Source organism: Rhincodon typus, chromosome 23, assembly GCF_021869965.1.
Source record: "Rhincodon typus isolate 14 chromosome 23, sRhiTyp1.1, whole genome shotgun sequence".
Classification (NCBI taxonomy): Eukaryota; Metazoa; Chordata; class Chondrichthyes; order Orectolobiformes; family Rhincodontidae; genus Rhincodon; species Rhincodon typus.
The window spans coordinates 4,924,379-4,944,362 of NC_063354.1; the positions used below are offsets into that span (position 1 = coordinate 4,924,379).

The window sequence follows — 19,984 nt, forward strand, 5'->3', positions numbered from 1 at the left end:
CACCAGATAACACAATAATATCAGTGCTTGAAGGTATTTATTTACTGCTGTATTCTGATATTTCTATGATATAGAATGGAAGAATATTTTGTTTAAATAACTAATATCGAATCCCCTTCATTATGAAATCTTGGATTCTAATCTTCAGGCAGGTGCTTTATTGGCTGGAGCCAGCATCCTAGGATTTGACTTTGAGCTAACCTTGAGTTACTAGTGCACAGTTTTTAAAATTTAAATACACATCAGCTGACATACTGAAAAAATGCCCTGAAGCATGCAGCATATTGGAATGGATGAAGTAGTTGCTTCTCAAAGTAACTATACATCTGGCCGATAAAGCATCCCTCAGCAAGTAACAGTAGACATGCCAGAAACTGTGCAAAGCCAGGCAGGCATTGAAGCAGTATAGCTGCAGGGCTATTTTAATAGGTCATAACATGACCAGGTAAAGGGCCACAAGAAATTAACAAATAGCTATCACTGATATATTACACTTAAAGTAGAAGCAGTCTGCACGAAAACCAAAAGTATACACTGAAATATAACAAACTGACAGTATTCAGAAAGTGTATAATGGCTTGAATAAACGTTGTGCAGTTGTCTTGTACATTTTACTGTACTAATAATTTGTCAACCTCTGCAGATCAAAAAGATTTCGTTGAGGGAATGAACAAGTATCTGTAGCAGAAAGTGCCTAGAATAAGTCTTTTTTTTAAATTAGCATTTCTAAATCAGCAGGAAAATGAAGAAATGAGGCATGCTGTTCTTTATTGGAATATGTCCTCTATTAATGTAAGGCACACCAGTCTTCACTTTTATGACAATACAGGTAATGGATACACACTGCTCGACCAATTCATTAGCTTTGCAATATTTTATATATTTCCACTAAACACCAATGATATCATCCCTAAGCAAAACAAGCTTAGCATTTGTCTTCAGTGCAACACTGGACAGAAGCCACTCACCTTAAACAGTAATTTCAGGCAACATGCACTGTTTCACATCTCACTGTTGCTATTTGTTAAATACAAGCAAGCAGGGCATGAGGCTAATTAAAGCTCTTCAACTTCCATTCCAGTTCATTTGCAGCAATTTAGGGGTCAAAGCTGCAAAATTCTGGCCAATAGTTTCTTTGTAGTACACTCACTGAGGAATTACTGGTGCCTCTAACTTCATTACTGAACATTTAGTTTTTAATTTCATGTCTAACCTATCCATTTATTTTATAATAACATTTAAACAATCTGCTTATCTGTTTCCTTTGCATCCTGACATTTACCCAGGCAGGGGCCCCAAATCAACGGCTTATTTTCAACAGAATAGCAACTCCAGGTCGTTGAGCACGCAGGCCTCAATATTAGGTAAAAACAGGGCTAGGTCAGTTAAGATTCCTGACCCGACAAAAAAAACTTGCTAAAACTGTCAGCAAGTCGCACATCAATACTGAACTAAAAAACTGTTGGAGAAACTCAGCAGGTTTGGCAGCATCTGTGAAGAGAGAACAGAATTATTGTATTGATTGCACTGCCTCTTCTTCAGAACACATCAATTATGATCAATTCAGTAAGTCAACAGAGGGTAAGTGATGGCAACGTTATGATGAGTAATAAAGTCCATATGGAGAGGAGAGAAAAATAGTAAAAAAAGAACAAACTGAAAAACAAAAATAAGTGAAAATTGGCATCAAACATTGTTGTAATGTTAACTCTTAACTTCAAACCAATGCAAATTTTAAAATCTCAAATGAGATTTGTTCTGGAAGGCTGGAATTTGCTCAGACCCCCTAGCAGTCTAGAAGCGAAAGCTCAAACTAACACAGTCTCTGGTTGGAGTGGAACTCAAAACACACTCCCCAACAAAGGAAGGAAGTTGGAGTACAAGTCACGCAGACATCACTCATGCATCTCCCAGCTGCTTGGTGAATAGCATCTGCTTCGTTACTGTCTGTCAAGAATACAGAAAAGTGGATATAGAACAACAAATTGTATGTACTGCCAGACACATTGACATTAACTAACCGCCCTATTAGTATTTTTTTTTTTAAAAAGTCCATTACCTTTTACTCCAACCCTATCCATGAACTCATCCTTAATTCACCTGGTGCCATTAACCACACAGTTGCCTCAGCCACTCCCGCTGACGCAGTCGACAACGCCACTTCCGATGCCACCAACAACGCCACCGACACAACTGACAACGTCGGTACTGAAGCCAATGCCGCTGACAGCGCTGCTTCCACCACGGATGCCTCCACCGGCAGTACCGCTTCTGCCACCGATACCAACCACATCACTTCTGCTTCTGCCCAAGTGACCGCACTCCGATTCCCAAGACAGTCTCCACCGTCACACTCAGCTCCAGCTCTACACCTAGCCACAGCCCCAAGCCCTGCCGGGTATTCAGATTCAGCATACCCCCAGACCTCCCCTCACAGAGGACGAAAGGTCAGTTCTCAGCAAAGGACTCACCGTTGTTTCGCTGTACCCACACATCAATGAATTCTGTACACACCTAGAACTCTTTCTCCGCCATCTCCGCCTCCACGTCTATTTCTTTGACCAAGAGTCTAACCCACCCTCTAACGACCCCTTCTCCCGTCTCCAACATCTCCCGGACTCTACCCCACGGCCTCCTCCCCCCTCCCCCTCCCCCCCCGCCAACTTCTTCATCTCCAAATGCCGTCGCGACATCAATCGCCTGAATCTCTCCACCCCTCTCACTCACTCTAACCCCAACCTCACCATCAAACCCATTGATAAGGGGGGCACAGTGGCGGTATGGTGTACTGACCTTAACATCACGGAGGCCAGGTGCCAACTCTCCGACCTACTGTCTCCTCAATTATGACCCTAACCCTGATCACCAAACCATCAATAACCTCATCACCTCAGGAGACTTCCCACTCACAGTCTCCAACCTCAGCGTTCCCCAAGCCTGCACCACCTGTTTCTACCTCCTTCCCAAAATCCACAAACCAGACAGCCCCGTTCGACACATTGTCTCTGCCTGCTCCTGCCCCACTGAACTGAGCTCTGCTTACCTCAACTCCCGTTTGTTTCCCCCCAGTCCAGGAACTCCCCCACTCATGTTCGGGACACTACCCACGCCCTCCACCTCCGTCAAGACTTCAATTCCCCGGCCCCCAACGCCTCATCTTCACCTTAGACATCCAGTCCCTATTCACCTGTATCCCCCATGCAGATGGCCTAAAAGCCCTCCGCTTCTTCCTCTCCCGCAGGCCCAACCAGTCCCCCTCCACTACACCCTCATCCGCTTAACGGAACTTGTCCTTACCCTCAACAACTTTTCCTTTAACTCCTCCCACTTCCTATAAACTAAAGAGGCGACTATAGGCACCCATACCGGTCCAAGCTATGCCTGCCTCTTTGTAGGATACATGGAACAAGTCCCTCTTCTGCTGTTACACTGGCACCATCCCTGACCTCTTCCTTCACTTCGATTACTGTATCAGCACTGCCTCGTGCTCCCATGAGGAGCTTGAACAGTTCATCAACTTTACCAACACCTTTCACCCCAAACTCAAATTCGCCTGGTCCATCTCCAACACCTCCCTCCCCTTCCTGGGCCTCTCCGTGTCCATTCCAGTAACCGTCTCAGCACTGACATCTATTTCAAACCCACTGACTCCCTAGCTACCTTGACTACACCTCCTCTCACCTATCCTCCTTTAAGAATGCAATCCTTTACTCCCAACTCCTCTGCCTCCGCCACATCTACTCCCAAGATGGAGAGTTCCACTCCCAGACATCCCAAATGCCTTCCTACTTCAAGGACTACAACTTCCCCCCTCTGTTGATTCATAATGTCCTCAACCTCAACTCTTGCATTTCCCGCACATCTGCCCCCAACAAAAATAAGGACGGAGTCCCCCGGTCCTCACATACCACCCCACCAATCTCTGCATCCAGTGCACCATCCTCTGCCACTTCCACCAGCTGCAATCTGACCTCACCACCAAAGAGATATTTCCCTCCCCGCCCCTACCTGCCTTTCGCAGGGGCCACTCACTCCACGAATCACTCGTCTGCTCCAGCCTCCCCACCAACCCCACCACACCCAGTACTTTGTCTTGCAACCACAGGAGGTGCTACACCTGCCCCTACACCTCCCCTCTCACCTCCATCCAAAGCCCCAGACAATCCTTCTAAATCCAACAAGGATTCACTTGTACATCCGCCAACCTGGTCTACTGTATCTATTGTTCCTGATGTGGTCTCCTCTACATCGGTGAGACCAAGCGCAGATTCGGTGAATGATTCGCTGAGTATGTGCGCTCTGTACCCTAATCAACAACGCCTTCCAGTTGCTAACCATTTTAATTCCCCCTCCTACTCACATGGTGACATGTCCATCCTGGGCATCCTCCAGTGTCACAATGACATCACAAGTAAACTACTGGAGGAACAATGCCTCATACGCTGTCTTGAGAGCTTACAGCCCAATGACCTCAACATAGAATTCACCAGTTTCAAAATCTCCCCATCCCCGGTCTCATCCCATGTCTAACCCTCCCTCTCATTCCCGCCTCCTTGACCTGACACAACCTGTCCATCTTCTTTCCCACCCCTATCCGCCCCACCCTTCCCACTGGCCAATCTCCACTACCTTCTACCTGCATCCACCTATCACCATCCCACCTACTTTTCCACAGCCCCACCCTCCCCATTTATTTCTGAGCTCCCTTCCCCCTGCCCAGTGTTGATGAAGGGTGTAAACCCAAAATGTTGACTTTCCTGCCCTTCTGATGCTGCCTTGCCTGCTGTGCTCCTCCAGCTACACGCTGTATTGACTTTTACCATGCAGTAGGATTCAGGGTATGGTGATGACTATGAAAGGGCATTGCCCAGATTCTGGCTGCAAAATTGGCAACATTCAAATTTTCTAGTTGATGACATCACACTCCTTTTACAAATGTTCATTCAAGGAATCTAACTGAAACGCTTGCATGGTATGGTATCTAATACTGTCAGTTTGATTAATGCCTTGGTCCTCTTTCCCAAAATAGAAACAAAACGATCACCCTTTGTAATGCAGGCCCCAATCAAGATTCCATCTCAATGCAAAACTGTTAATGCCTCTTTCACTTTAACACACCTGTTTGCACATTTCCATCAATCTGCTTATATTGTACAATAGAAAGTTTATGGATATTCCTTTCATATTAACTTTACGGAAGGTGCTAACTAACATTACCGTCTTTGCAAAAAATGAGGATGATGAAATCTCCTTTGTCGATTACTCAACATAGTGCATTCAGATAAAGTCTTTCAAAGAACAGCTCAAAACTTCGAAATCACCAACTTTTTTCCTTATGGGTCAGCCAAAGAACAGCACTGATTGTGCCATGGACCTAATTGTGTTAGATTCCACAAACATGTTCACTAAAGCAGGTAACATAGCAGTGTAATAGAGTGTGAGGTGTGTATACATTTAGAGGAACCATTCGGCTGAGATATTACTTTCCAAGACAGGAAAAAGTGAGTTTAAGTCTTTCCCAACTACACGGTTTAACTAAGAAATGTGACACAATTCTCAAGAAACACCCTGATGAGTGCAGCCACAACAGAACACAAGGAAGTTGACACCATCCAAGACAAAGCAATCAGTTTGAAGAATGCACTTGACATTGAATTCAATATCCATTCATTTCATTGCCAGCAGTTTATGGTTGCATTATTTGAAATGCACAATTTGTATTGCATTAATTCATCAAGATTACTTGGCAGTAAACCCATTGCAGCAGTTTCTGAATCTAGAAATCAATCCCCAGTTCACACCCACGTGGTTTAAACAAGGAGAAGGAGCAAGAGTTCAAGACATAAATAATAGGTCATTTGATAGTGAGGGGTGCAGACAGGCATTTCATTAGCCGCAGATGTTACTCAAGGATGGTGTACTGCCTCCCTGGGATCAGGGTCAGGATGTAACTGAATTTCTGCAGGACATCCTGAATGGGTGAAGGTCATAAGTCAGATGTTGTGCTATACATTGGTACCGATGATATATTTAGAACGAGGGACGAGATCTTGCATCAAGTTTTAAGAGAGCTAGGCAGTGGATAAAAATGCAGGATCTCTCTAAGGTTGCAATCTCTGGATTACTCGCATTGTCACATGCCAGTGAGGGCAAAAATAGGAGAATAGGGCAGATGAATGTGTGGCTGAGGAGTCTGTGCAGGAAGAAGGGTCACTGGATCACGGGGACTGTTTCTGGGGATGGTGGTACATGTATAATTGGACAGTTTAACCTGAACCAGAATGGGACTAACATCCTTGCAAGTGAATTTGCTAGTGATGTTGGGAGAGTTTAATTGTTTGGGAGGAGGAGGGGACACAGAATATCAGTATAATTGGGACACAGCACAATATAATAATAGACCCAGGTCAGGGAGAGAGTAACCATGTTGCAATTGAAGGGAGTAAGGTGAGGCTCAATGGCCTAATTCTAGAAGTATTAGAGGCAGGACAGATGAGTTAAGGACATGGATTATCATTTGAAATTGCAATATTGTTGCCATCACAGAGATGTGGTTGAGCGATGGGCGGGATGGGCAACTCAACATTCCAGGGTATAGGATGTTTAAGCAAGATAGGGAAGGATATAAAAGAGGAGGTGGTGTTACATTATTAATCAAAGGAGTCAGTTACTGCAGTTGGGAGGAAACATGTCTTAGAAGGGTCTTCAAATGGGCTTTGTGGGCACAGCTTAGGAATATAAAGGGAGCATTTTCTGAAGAAGGGTCCAGACCCGAAATGTCAGCTTTCCTGCTCCTCTGATGCTGCCTGGCCTGCTGTGTTCCTTCAGCTCCACAATGCGATTTAAGTTTTTTATGGGAAAGGAAATAGATGATCTTCAAAAAAGAGTTTTGAATTGAAGGAGGCAGGATCTGGCGGCGGTGATAGAAGGCTATATGAGAGACTGGAGACCAGTGTCCAGTGGTATACATCAAGCATCAGTGCTAGGATATTGTTTGTGATATATAGAATATATATAAATGATATAGATGAGAACGTGGGAGGAATGTTAAGAAAGGTTGCTGATGACACAAAGATTGGCTGAGTGGTGAATAGTGAGGAAGGAGGTTTTAGGTTACAGGAAGTTAGACAGATTGGTCAGATCAGTGGCAGATGGAATTCAACCCCAAAAAAATGTGAGATGATGCACTTTGGAAGTAACAAGACAAGGGTGTACTCAATGAATGGCAGAACACTAGGAAACTGAGAGGAACAGAGGGATCTTGGGATGCTTGTTCACAGATCCCTGAAGGTGGCAGATTAAGTTAAAGGGCAGTTAATAAGGTATACAGGACACTTGTCTTTATCCATCATGGCATAGATTATAAGAGCAGGGAGGTCATGCTGGAGCTGTACAAAATTATGTTTAGGCCATAGCTGGAGTACAGTGTGCAGTTCTGGTCACCACACTATAGAAGGATGAGATTGCACTGGGACGGGTGCAGAGGAGATTCACCAGGATGTTGCCTGGGTTTGAGCATTTTTAGCTACAAAGAGAGGTTGGATAGGAACGTATTGTTTGAGGGGCATAATTTTAAGGTGAAGGGCAGAAGGTTTACTGAGGATTTAAGGAAGAACTCTTCATCCAGAGGGTGGTGGGAATCTGGAAAGCACTGAAGGGAGGGCAGTTGAGGCAGGAAATCTCACAACCTTTAAAAAGAATGTGGCTAAGCAGTTGAATTGTCATAACATTCAAGGTACAGGTCAAATACTGGAAAGTGGGATTACTGTAGATAGATGGGTGCAGACCTGTTGAGCCAAAGGGTCTCTTCTATGTTGTATGACTCTATGAACCTCTGAGTGGCTGTGAAGCTTAGAGGGAATGTTGGGAATTACTTGCCTTTATATTAGAAACATGGACCTCTGAGCTTTGCTTCTTAAATTGTGGTATTGCTTAACCTCTCAACAGGTTTATTCTGTGAAACATATTCTAACCAATACATAATTTCACATTTACTGGAAAGCCACATGCTGATCACAGGTGTCCTTGGATAATCAGAAGCAGAACCTTTAGCTATCCTGCATAATACTGACTACACTTCAAAAATAATTCATGCCTATGCTTTCGAACATTGCTTTGGATACAGCAAAGAGACCCATGATAAGAGGCTGAAGGAAGGAAGTTCCCTCTGTTTTTCCATGTCTCTGAGATCCCTTTGTTGACTTCTTCCCAATGACCTCACCGAATTTAAGTTCTGGAAAATGATTTTCACTGTTCTCTGCAGGTGTATCTTTGACAGGACACTCGCCACAACTACTGTAACCTGAGATTAAACAATCTTTTCACATTGCTGGTGATGAGCCCAATCAAATTTCAGTTTTTTATGTCTCAGAAGAATGGGATTGATGCCAAATTCCGGTGTATATGATGTGACGCAACTCTTTTCTTTCTTTTTGTCCATTCTTAACATGTGTTTCCACTTGGATTTACTCCCAATTCACTTCCAATATGTCAATTACAAAACTAAAGTTCATAGATGAAGAGTAGAAAGCAACATTAGGAGCAAAACCTAAGAATTAATATGAAATTCATAAACCATTTGAGATCAACTTCTGTGATCTAATGACAGCTGAATTTTAAATGTTATAACACTTACTCACAACCATCCACAATTTTGTATTTCATTCTTTAAAACTATCAAATTTAGCCTTTGAATTTACTGCCAAATATTTGCGCAGAATTCAGACAGAACAATTTTGTTACTGATGGCCATATCTGACTAAAAACCTGACAGCAATTCAGAAAACATACACTGGTGAGTCAATGAACTTATGAAGAAAGTACAAATGTTTGAATATTTGGAGTTCACACTGTGATGATGTCTAAATGTGAAATGGGTGAGGCTGAGGCAGCATTGCAAGGGTGGCAGGGTATCTGTCAGGTTCTGAGGAAGAGTCACTGGGCCTAAAACATTAATTGATTTTTCTTCACAGATTCTGGCAGACCTGCAGAGCTTTTCCAGCAATTTCTGTTTTTGTTTCTGATTTGCAGTATTCTGAAGTTCTTTTAGTTTATATTATACAAGGTATCATGGTAGGAGGTCGTCAGCTGGAAATGCAGTTAGAGTCACTGAGGAGCATGCAGGAGACACAGAGTGTGATGGTTAGTAGATTTAGAGAGGTGGTTACACTGCAGGTTCAGGCATAGAGTCTTACAGCACAGAAACAGACCCTTCGGTCTAACTAGTCCACACTGACCGTGTCCCAAACTAAACTAGTTCTCACCTGCCTGCGCCTGGCCCATATCCCTCCAAATCTTAACTATTCATGAACTTATCCAAATGTCTTTTAAATTTTGCAACTGTACCTGCATCCACCACTTTCTCTGATAGTTCAATCCACACATGAACCACAGTGTAAAAAAGGTGTCTGTGTCCTTTTTATGTCATCCTCCTCTTACCTTAAAAACATGCCCCTAGTTTTGAACTCCACCACCCTAGGGAAAAGACCCTTGCTAATCATCTTATCTATGCTCTTCATCATTTTATAAACCTCAATAGGATCACCCCTCAAACTCCTACTCTCCAGTGAAAAAAGTCCCAGTGTTTCCAGTCTATTTTTACACCTCAAGCCTTCCAATGCCGGCAACATCCTGGTAAATCTTTTCTGAGCACTCTCTAGTTTAACAATATCTTTCCTACAACAGGGCAACCAGAACTGCACATGGTACTCCAGAAGAAGTCTCACCAATGTCCTGCACAACCTCAACGTCATATCCTAACTCATGCACTCAGTGGTCAGAACAATGAAGGCAAGCATGCTAAACGCCTCCTTAACAACCCTGTCTACCGTGATGCAAATTTCAAAGAATTAGCCCTGAACCCCTCGGTCTCTCTGTTCAACAACACTACCCAGGGCCCTACCATTAATTGTATAAGTGTTGTCCTTGTTTGTATTACCAAAATGCAATACCTCACATTTATCCAAATTAAACTCCACCTGCCACTCCTCAGCCCACTGACCCAGACAGTCAGATAGATGGGTAACTGTCAGGAGAGGTAGAAAGGTAGTGCAGAAGTCTCCTGTGGATATTCTTCTCTCAAACGGATATACCGTTTTGGGTACTATTGGTGGGGGGATAGTCTCTCAGAGGAAAATAGAAGTGGCAGCCAGATCTTGGGCACCAAGAGTGAATCTTATGTTAAGTGGGGCTTGTCAAAGTTCAAGAGAGTAATTGTTATGGGAGATTCTCCTGTCAGGGGCACAGACTGGTGATTCTGCAGCTATGTGCAAGAATTCAGGATGGTATGTTGCCTCCCTGCTACCAGGGTGAAGGACATCTCAAAGAGATTGCAATACAATGACAAAGAGACAATTAAGAAGCCAGAAGTTGTTGTACATATTGGTAAGAACAACATAGTTAGAGAAAGGGTTGAGGCTTTGCAGAATGAATATAAGAAGTTAGGTAGGGGGTTAAAAAACAGAACTTCAAAGGTAGTAACCTCTGAATTACTCCCAGTGCCACATGCAAGTGACAGTAGAAATAAGAAAATAGGGCAGATAAGTCAATAGTGCGGTGGGCAAGGAATGTAAGTCTGCATCTGTGTGTGTCCCCTAAGTAGTCATGAGAATAGAATGACAGATGAGAATGGTTCAGAATTTAAAAAGAGCAACTTTTAAAATGCAGACAAGAGCAAGTCACAGTACAAGGTCTGAAGAATTAAACTGCATTTATTCCAATGCAAGGGGTCTTACAGGTAAGGCAGATGAACTCAGGGCATGTATGGGAACATGGGACGGGAACATCATCAATATTACAGAAGCATAGTCGAGGGAGGGACAGAACTGGCAGCTCAATGTTCCAAGGTTTAGATGCTATGGGAAGGGTAGAAAGGGAGGCAAGAAAGGAGGGAGAGTGGTGTTTTTGATTAAGGAAAACATTACTGCTGAGGATATTTCTGCGGGATCATCCAGTGAAACTAAATGGGTGGAACTCACAAATAAGAAGGGGTTGATCACCTTGATGGGATTGTACTATAGCACCCCCAATAGTCAGTAGGAAACTGACGACCAAGTCTGTAGAGAGATCTCAGATATACATAAGAATAACAGGGTTGTAATAGTAAGGGATTTTAACTTCCCAAACATAGATTGGGACAGCCATAGTGGCTTGGATGGTGAGGAATTTGCTAAATGTGTTCAAGAAAATTTTCTTTATCAGTATGTAGATGCACCTAGAGAAGGAGCAAAACTTGATCTCCTCTTGGGAAATAAGGCAGGTCAAGTGACTGAAGTGTTAGTGGGAAAGCACTTTGGGACCAGTGATCATAATTCAGTAAGTTTTTAAAATAGTAATAAAAGAAGAAAAGCCTTGTATAAAAGTTAGAGTTCTTAATTGGAGTAAAGCAAATTTTGAAGGCATGAGAGAGGAACTTTCAAAAGTTAACAGGAGTAGACTGTTCACAGTTAAAGACACGACTTGCAAGTGGAAGGCTTTCAAAAGTGAGATTTCGAGATTTAATTATGCTCCTGTTAGAGTGAAGGATAAGGCTGGTAAGAGTAGGAAACAATGAATGAATAAAGATACTGAGGCTCTGGTTAAGAATAAGAAGGAGGTATATATTAGCTACAGACAACTGGGATCAAGTGAATTGCTTGAAGAGTATAAGGGGTGTAAGGGCATTCTTAAGACAGAAATCAGGAGGGCAAAAAGGAAATATGAGATAGTGAAAGAGCAACTAGAGAGAGAATAGGGCCCCTTAAAAATTAATGAGGTCATCTATGTATGGAACCATAGGAGATGGGAGAGATATTAAATGTATATTTTACATCAGTTTTTACTGTGGAGAAAGAAATTGAAGTTAAGGAACTTAGAGAAATAAATAGTGATGGCTTGAAAACAGTCCACGTTACAGAAGAGGTGGTACTGGAGGTCTTAAAAAACATAAAGGCAGTTAAATCTCTGGGACCTGATCAAGTGTGTCTCAGGATGTTGTGGGAAGTTAGGGAAGAAATTATGGTCCCTAACAGAGATATATCTATGATCTACAGCCACAGGTGAGGTACCGGAGGACTGGAAGGTGGCTAATGTTGTGCCTTTATTTAAGAAAGGCTGTCAGGAGGGGTCTGGAACTAGTGGCATTGGAGTCTGACGTCAGTGGTGGGTAAGCTGTTGGAGGGGATTCTGAGAGTTAGGACTTAACATGTATTTGGAGAGGCAAAACCTCATTAGGAACAGTCAGCATGGCTTTTTGCGTGGGAAATAGTGTCTCACAAACTTGATAGGGGTTTCTGAGGATGTAACCAAAAAGATTGATAAGGGCACAGCAGGAGGCGTTGTCTACTTGGACTTCAGTAAAACCTTTGACAAGGTTCTGCATTGTGATCTAACTTTACTAATCAGTCTACAAGGGGTTCAGGGCGTGCTTGCTAATTGGATACAAAATTGGCTTGACGGTAAGAGATGGAAGGTAGTGGTGGAGGGTTGTTTTTTTGGACTGGAGGCCTGTGATCAGCAGTGTTCCACAGGGACTGGTGCTGGGTCCACTGCTGATTGTCATTTGTAAAAACAAATTTGATGAGATTTAGGAGGGATGGTTAGTAAGCTTATGGACAACACCATCAGAAGACACATGACACCAGGTTATGGTCCACCAGGTTTATTTGGAATCACACAAGCTTTTGGAAAGCAGTGCCTTCGTCAGCTGCAGTGAAGAGCAGGGCACACAGACACAGAGTTTATAAGCAGAGAGATCAAGGGCCGAGAGATCAAAAGATCATGCAACTGACGTGAGTGGAGTGTCAGATAATAAGTCTCGGCAGGTGACCAAGAGTGTTACATGGTGCGTAAAGTGCTTATAAAGTCAAAGTCAGTGCTGGGCTATCATGACAATCAAGCAGAGCCGTAGGAATATACAAAAGATGACATCTCAGGTCAGACGCTGAACTGTAGGTATGAAGCTTTGTTCAGAATCTGTCTCAGTTTTAACCTGGAATCAGGCAGGTTCTATTCCGAAAGCTGGAATTTATAAGATGCCACAATGACTGACTGTGACTACTAATTGTGTGTTGTTTGAACAAATTAAAATGTATCTACAAATAGACAAACATCTTGGATGAAATGATTCACCCATTATAGAACAGAGAGACCAAGGGGTTCAGGTACATAGTTCTTTGAAAGTTTCATCACAGGTAGACAGGATGCTTAAGAAGCTTAGCACTCTTGCCTTCATTGCTCAGACAACTGAGTATAGGAGTTGGGAAAGTCATGCTGAGGTTGTATAGGACATTGGTGAGGCCACTTTCGAAGGACTGTGTACTGTTCTGGTCACACTGCAATAGGAGGGATATTATTAAATTGGAGAGGGTTCAGAAAAGATTTACCAGGATGTTGCCAGGACTGGAAGGGTTTTGAGTTAGAAGGACAGGCTGGGACTTTTTTCACTGAAGTGTAGCAAGTTGAGGGGTGACCTTATAGAGGGTTATAAAATCATGAGGGGCATAGATAAGGTGAGTAGCAAAGGTCTTTTCCCTAGGGTGGGGGAGTTCAAAACTAGGGGATGTACTGTTAAGAAGAAAAAGACTTAAACGAAACCTGAGGGGCAACATTCTCACAGAGAGTGGTTCGTATGTGGAATGAACTGCCAGAGGAAGTAGTAGATGCAGGTAGAGTTACAAAATTTAAAAGACATTTGGATAGGTACATGAATAGGAAAGGTTTACTGGGATTTGGGCCAAACACCGGCAGGTGGGACTAATTTAGTTGTTTGGGAAACTTTGCCGGCATGGACAAGTTGGACGGAAGGTTTTGTTTCCATGCTGTATGACTCCGAGATGGACCCATTTCCCTTCTTATACATGTTTAAGTGGCCCTTCAGAGACATGCAGATATATTGTTTTTCCTATATTAATTCCTACCTTTCTGGAATCTTCTACTGGTTGTAGAATGAGCAAAAGGCAACAGCACTATTTCATAACAATTAGAATACAGCCCAAATCTGCCCCCAGCTCAAAACTCTAGGGCTCATGAAGATAAAGAACAAGAGTAGGTACTTCCGTTCTAACAATCAGAACTAGTCTGAAAGCTCAAAATTAAGCACCTCCCAGAAGTATCACTTTCCACATTTTTACAAGAAAAATTATCACCCGACACCGACAATATTCAAACACATATGCACGTAACCTTCCTGCTCTTAGTTTGTCTACTTCTGTTTGTTCTTCCCATACGGGTGATTGGATTTTGTTTGCACATTTGAACTACAGTAAGGATTACAACATCATGTATATTCTTACCTCTTTTTCATGCATTTGAATCAAAGTCTGCTCATTGCAGGATATGCTAACGTTTCCAAGGCTTGTTTTAGGTAAAATCTACAGAAGAAAGATAAAGTAAAACATGGTGCTCAGTGATCAATAAGAAAGCATTGGAGAAAAGCCTTCAAAAAACACATTTTAATTTTATACAGGCATCCGATTATTAGTCTCTTCATTTTCCATACCCGTGCTCATTTGGGAATTTAACACCTACCGGAGACAGAGGTATTGGTTTCTCTCTTAGATATCTGGGGTTTACAATCTGGAAAAACAAAAATAAGAATTATTTTTGATCATGGAGGTCTCATTTTCCCTTTTAACTCTCAAACACAAAACAGATGACTTGAAAAGGCTGGTCACCTAAAATAAATTTCTCTATATCAATCAAAGTTACGTTTAGAGTTGTTTACTTTTATCATATTGATTGTTACTTGAAACCTGGTCACACAACATTGCCAATTATTTTTTAAAAATGAAGAAGCATGCTACAAATCCAAATAGCCTCATTTATGTCTCATCCTGAAATTGTAAATTGATCAGGTAACATTGAACAGTTTCTTCAAATTCAAATTCAACAAACAACAAGGTATTTTCAATCCTTGGAGTTTTAGGTTATGAGACTGGACACTTTGTTGTGTTAGTCCAACAGACAGAAATTCCAAGATGAACACAGCACACCTTTCAGCTCAACAGATGGAATTTGTTTAACGTTTTAAGATTATGGCTTATTGCTACACTGCATCAGGTTCTTCAGCACTGGGCCATAGGGGAATGGCACAGTGTAGGTGTGGAACTGAGGAAAAAAAAAAATCAGTTCTATTTGCTTCGCCAAAGATCGTGTCTGGAAAAGTTAAGACACTATCAAATGGTAAACTTTAAGAAGTTACATGACAACAAATATCAGTAGTATTTTTTAGGTTATTTGTGTGAGAAATTATATTCAAAAACTGGCATCCAATTCCAATAAACCAGAGGATAAAACAATTTAATTCACTACATTTCCTCCAGACAGAAATGTGGATGTGAAAGCAGCTTGTGGAAAATCAAACAATTCAGGTCTCAATATCAAATGGCACTGAGATGATGCGGTTGCTCCCATTGCAACTGCATTAATCAGGGAATCGACATCTTGTCCATGTATGGATGGATACTGGTCTCCACTAAGAATTTGCGATGAACATCATTTTCCTATTTCTTGCATTCTTTCATTTGAGCAGCAAATGACATTGACACGGCTGGCACCAATTGGGAAGATGTAAATTTCATACCAGGTCAAGCCAAACCACAAAGTAATTACTCATTGAATCACTTCGAACATGTTTGCATTGATCAACCTTTATTATATCTTTAGGATCAGAAATTACTGTTATGATACATGATTGTTAGATCCCAAGAGTGTGCATGTCTGCTCCAGAAATTAATGGAAGCAGACAAATAAGTGGACGAAAAGTAAAAACTGAATTTCATTTTCTTGTCAAAATTAAATGTACGTGGTGCTGTTAAATTAATTAAATCTTAATATAGCTACAATGAAGAAACTCACAGATTAGCTATGGAACACACGATTCACAAGTCAGTCAAAATTAGTAGAATAATAGATAATTGGTTCATTATTCCTCTTTTTTTAAACTGAAGCGTTATTTAATCATCCATAGAATTGCTCGATGGAAACTGGACTACCATTTTGAACACCCTTCTCCTTATGCAATGATTGGGAGAAAGCTTATGAAGCCTCAACTATGTTTTTTCTTTATTCAGAGTTCTGAAAATTTTTAGCTTCATGAATAAAAAAAAACACAAAAATGTTGAAATATGGATATAAGTAAGGTTCAGGTTGGCAATAAGGAACTAAAGGGAAGTAAGAATGGAGGGGATTGCATTAGCCACATAAAAGGACTTGGATGAAGTTTCAGATGAGCTTAAACAAAGTGAAATATTCTTTGACTGGTTCCTGTAACATAAATAAATATCACCTATCGACAACAGATTGATACAAATCAAAATATTCCCATCACCTACCAATGTTTCAATAAAGAACTTTGTAGAGGTAACTGATGTGCTTGTTTAATCAATGCTGTCCAGTATGTTTGCCATGTGTGGCTAGATGAGAATTAATCCAGATATGCTGAGTTATATTTTTGATCAGTAAATAAAAATTCAGGAATAATCACATTCATCCAAATTTCACATGCACTTTAACCTGCTGGTACATACTTTGCTTAAATTGAAAGATGAGTATGCATTCTTCCATGGTTATCACCAATTAGTCACTTGTTAAAATAATGGGTAACATGGGTGAAAATATAGACTCCATTACCATGGAAACACCCTAAGACACTGGATGAAAATAGTAACTATTGTTGTGACCTGATTGTGATCAATCAGAATGTTCACTCCTGGAAGAGGAGAAAGCACACTTAATCAATTTTGAGAAGAACCAGCAGTACATAAAGTGGTAAGGGTTGAGGCTGGACAGCAACAGTGTGCCTCATGCAACTTGTGAGCCAATATTCTCAGTACTCGTTATGGTGAAGCAAAAGCATTGTTTATATTTGCTTTTAGGCTTCTGTCCAGCTAAGTGCTGAGTCTTATACATTCCTACCAGAATTCGAAACTTCATTAAGAAAGACTGTTAAGTTGCACAGAGAATGGTGGTGTAGGTGTGTGAGATAAATATCCAAGCATATTTAGTCATATTGAATGCAAGAGTCATGAGTAAATTCAAAATAGAGGTTTTAAAAATAACAGAAGTACGCATAAATCCAAAAGGAATTCAAGCAGAACGTCTTCAGCTAGTGAGTGGTTCAAATGTGCACACAAGGAATAATTGAGTTGAGCAGCATATATGCATTTATTGGGATGCTGAGCAAGAAAGGTATAAACAGTTATGTTGATACAATTGTGCATTAATTCCAGCACAGCCTAGTTTGACCAAATGGCCCATTTCTGAGCTATGTATTTAATGTTTTAAAAACTGTTAATTAAAGTCAGCAGGTGCAGTTAAAATGATGTTGGTATTAGGCAACTGACATTGATTAATAACCCCTTGAAGAAATGCATTGTTTTCCCTGTCAATGTTACTTCAGATAAATTTCAAAACTTCATGTTTAAAATTTCTTCAGTGCTCCTAAACAAAAGATTATTAACGATTTTCTAATTTCATGTTGTTAATTATTTTCCATTTCTGGACAAGGGGCAACAGTTTTTATAAATGGCAAGTCCTGGCACACTTCATACCTAATTTTGCTGTCAACAATGGCCAACATTTTGGACTGTTTATCCTAAACTAGGGGATCATATCTCAGGATAAGTCATCAGATATTTATGACCAAGATGAGCAGAAATCTCTTTATCCAAATGTTGGAAACTTGTGGAATTTTTCAACCCAGATGGCAATCAATGCTTAGACCATACTCAAGGCGGAGATGGATAGATTTTCAGTTACTTCCCACATTAAGTGATATGGGAATAGGGCAGAAAATAGAGTTGAGATCAGGGGTTGAGCCATGATCATTTTCAAATGGTACAGCAGGCTTCAGCAGTCAAATGAGCTACTCCTATTTCTTGCACCTTTACGCTGTCAATTGTGTGTTCATCCTCTCAGCTTCAAAATAGTGATAGTCTTTAAACTCCGAATGGAAGAAATCTTGATGCTAATTCTTGAGTCAAAATTAAGTGGGACCGTCTTGCTGAGATGGACATCAAGTGAAAACAACCAGCAAACAAAGAAATGGCCACTCGATAACTGAGACTCCAACAAATGCTCAATTTGTTCCACATGATCCAAAACCAACAACAGGGCTTTGGAAAGAAAACGCAACAAAGGACAAGCCAAACCAAGATTATAAATTTATTTCAGCAATATTTCTGATTAGTTTCTACTTTTTGTCAGTGCTTCTCGTCATTCTGAAGCTTTTGATATTCATTTTCAGGAGGATTTATACCTGTCTCAGTCACAAAATCTAAGTCCTCATACTTACAATAAATAACATACCCCTCAACTAAGTTTAGAAGTTTTGTTATCCTGGGTATATCCTCTCCACCAACACTATGTCAGATAATGTAATTGCCTATCACATGGCAAAGCAAGCTCAGCACGTGTACGAGCCATTCGGCCCAACGAGTCCACACCAATCCTCTGAAGGGCCCACCCAGACCCATTCCCCTACCCTATCCCTGTAACTCTGCATTTCTCATGGCTAAAGCACCTAACCTACAAATCCTAGAACACTATGGGTAATTTAGCATGGCCAATCCACCTAACTTGCACACCTTTGGACTGTGGGAGGAACCTGGAACACCAATGGAAACCCACACAGACACGGCGAGAACATGCAAGTTCCACACGGACAGTCACCCGAGGGTGGAATCGAACTCGGGTCCCTGACGCCATGAAGCAGCTGTGCTAACCACTGAGCCACCATGCCAGCCATTGCATAAAACGATTGTTAGTGTATTTTGAAATTGGATTTACTGTTTACACAAGTTGATAAAATCAGTAAGAAGGAGCCAGAGATTCAATGTCATTCCCAAAAGAATAAGGGGGAAGATAGAAGATTTTGTTCTCTCACACAAAGCATTATTACAAGGAATACTTTGCCGTAAGCAACAACTGAAACAAGACTTAACAATAACTGACACTTATATAGCACCTTTAACATTTAAATGCCAAGACACTTTCCGAAGTGTTGTAGACAAAAAGCAATTTTGCTAACATGTCTCCAACAAAATATCTCTAGAACTAACTGATTACCAAAAAGTGTTGTTGAAATAGTATTCTACTACAAATATTTCAATTTTAGGTGTATTTTATTTGCTTGCTGTGTTAAATGATAATTAGTGAAGTGTTTCCAGAAGAAAAGTATAAAATGGTACAGCGAAGTCTCCAGTGCAAGAATTATAACAAGCAGGCAAAGCAAATAGATTTCTTCTGTGCTGTAATGCTTATGATTCTATATACGAGGATATTGACACAACAATGGACTGCATCAAATGTTATCTGCAACCTTTCATTCTCCATTCAATGAGCTCCTAATGTTAGCCAGGATTTGAAGCAAACATTGAGTACGAGCTTGCTGTCTATTCTGCAAGAAGGAAAGGAAAACACAAGGGTAAGTAGCTACCAGTCACCTTAGTGACTGACAATACAATGACATTGGCAGAACCTGAAAGCAGGTCACCACCCCTCCCCCTCCAACCCCCTTGGCTTCACAGTTGGGGATAGAACAATGCATATGATTATCAAGGTGCAATAGGTTTTCTTCCTTTCAATTTTCTCCCTTCCTCTTCTGAAGCTGTCAATACTTGCCAGGGTATGATTGGTCATCTGCCAAGACCTCACCAGAGCACAGGGGAGGATAATGAAAGAACAAGGGGAATCCTTTGAAAATATATACATGCACCATCATATGCAATGAGTACTTATGAATTTCCTTTTACTGAGCGAATAATGAGTGCCTGAGAACGACACATCTGTCCTCTAATCAAAGAGTTCAATTCGAAACCACAAAAACAAAGCTCAAGCTGTTCATTACTTTCCTTTGAACCCCCCGATTAGTGACTATGCTTCCTGGTATTTGTTTGTATTTTTGTATACACACACATTTTCATATACTTGTTGGCTCCTTATCCTGTTTTTCTCATGATGACAGTATTTCCCTGTCAAATGCTGACGTTTAATGAAGTACATTAGT

The 19,984-nt window shown here is 41.2% G+C and overlaps 1 protein-coding gene across 4 annotated transcripts in view; it reads right to left on the reverse strand.

The window, feature by feature from the left end:
• Positions 1-19,984, reverse strand: part of cep112 (centrosomal protein 112) — a 220,338-nt gene that overhangs the window by 108,772 nt on the left and 91,582 nt on the right. For all 4 annotated transcript variants that reach the window (XM_048610810.1, XM_048610811.1, XM_048610808.1 and 1 more), the window contains 2 exons: positions 14,506-14,553; positions 14,271-14,348 (listed from right to left, as the gene is read on the reverse strand). In XM_048610810.1, the coding sequence (XP_048466767.1) occupies positions 14,271-14,348; positions 14,506-14,553 (126 nt within the window). The remainder of the gene's footprint in view (positions 1-14,270; positions 14,349-14,505; positions 14,554-19,984) is intronic.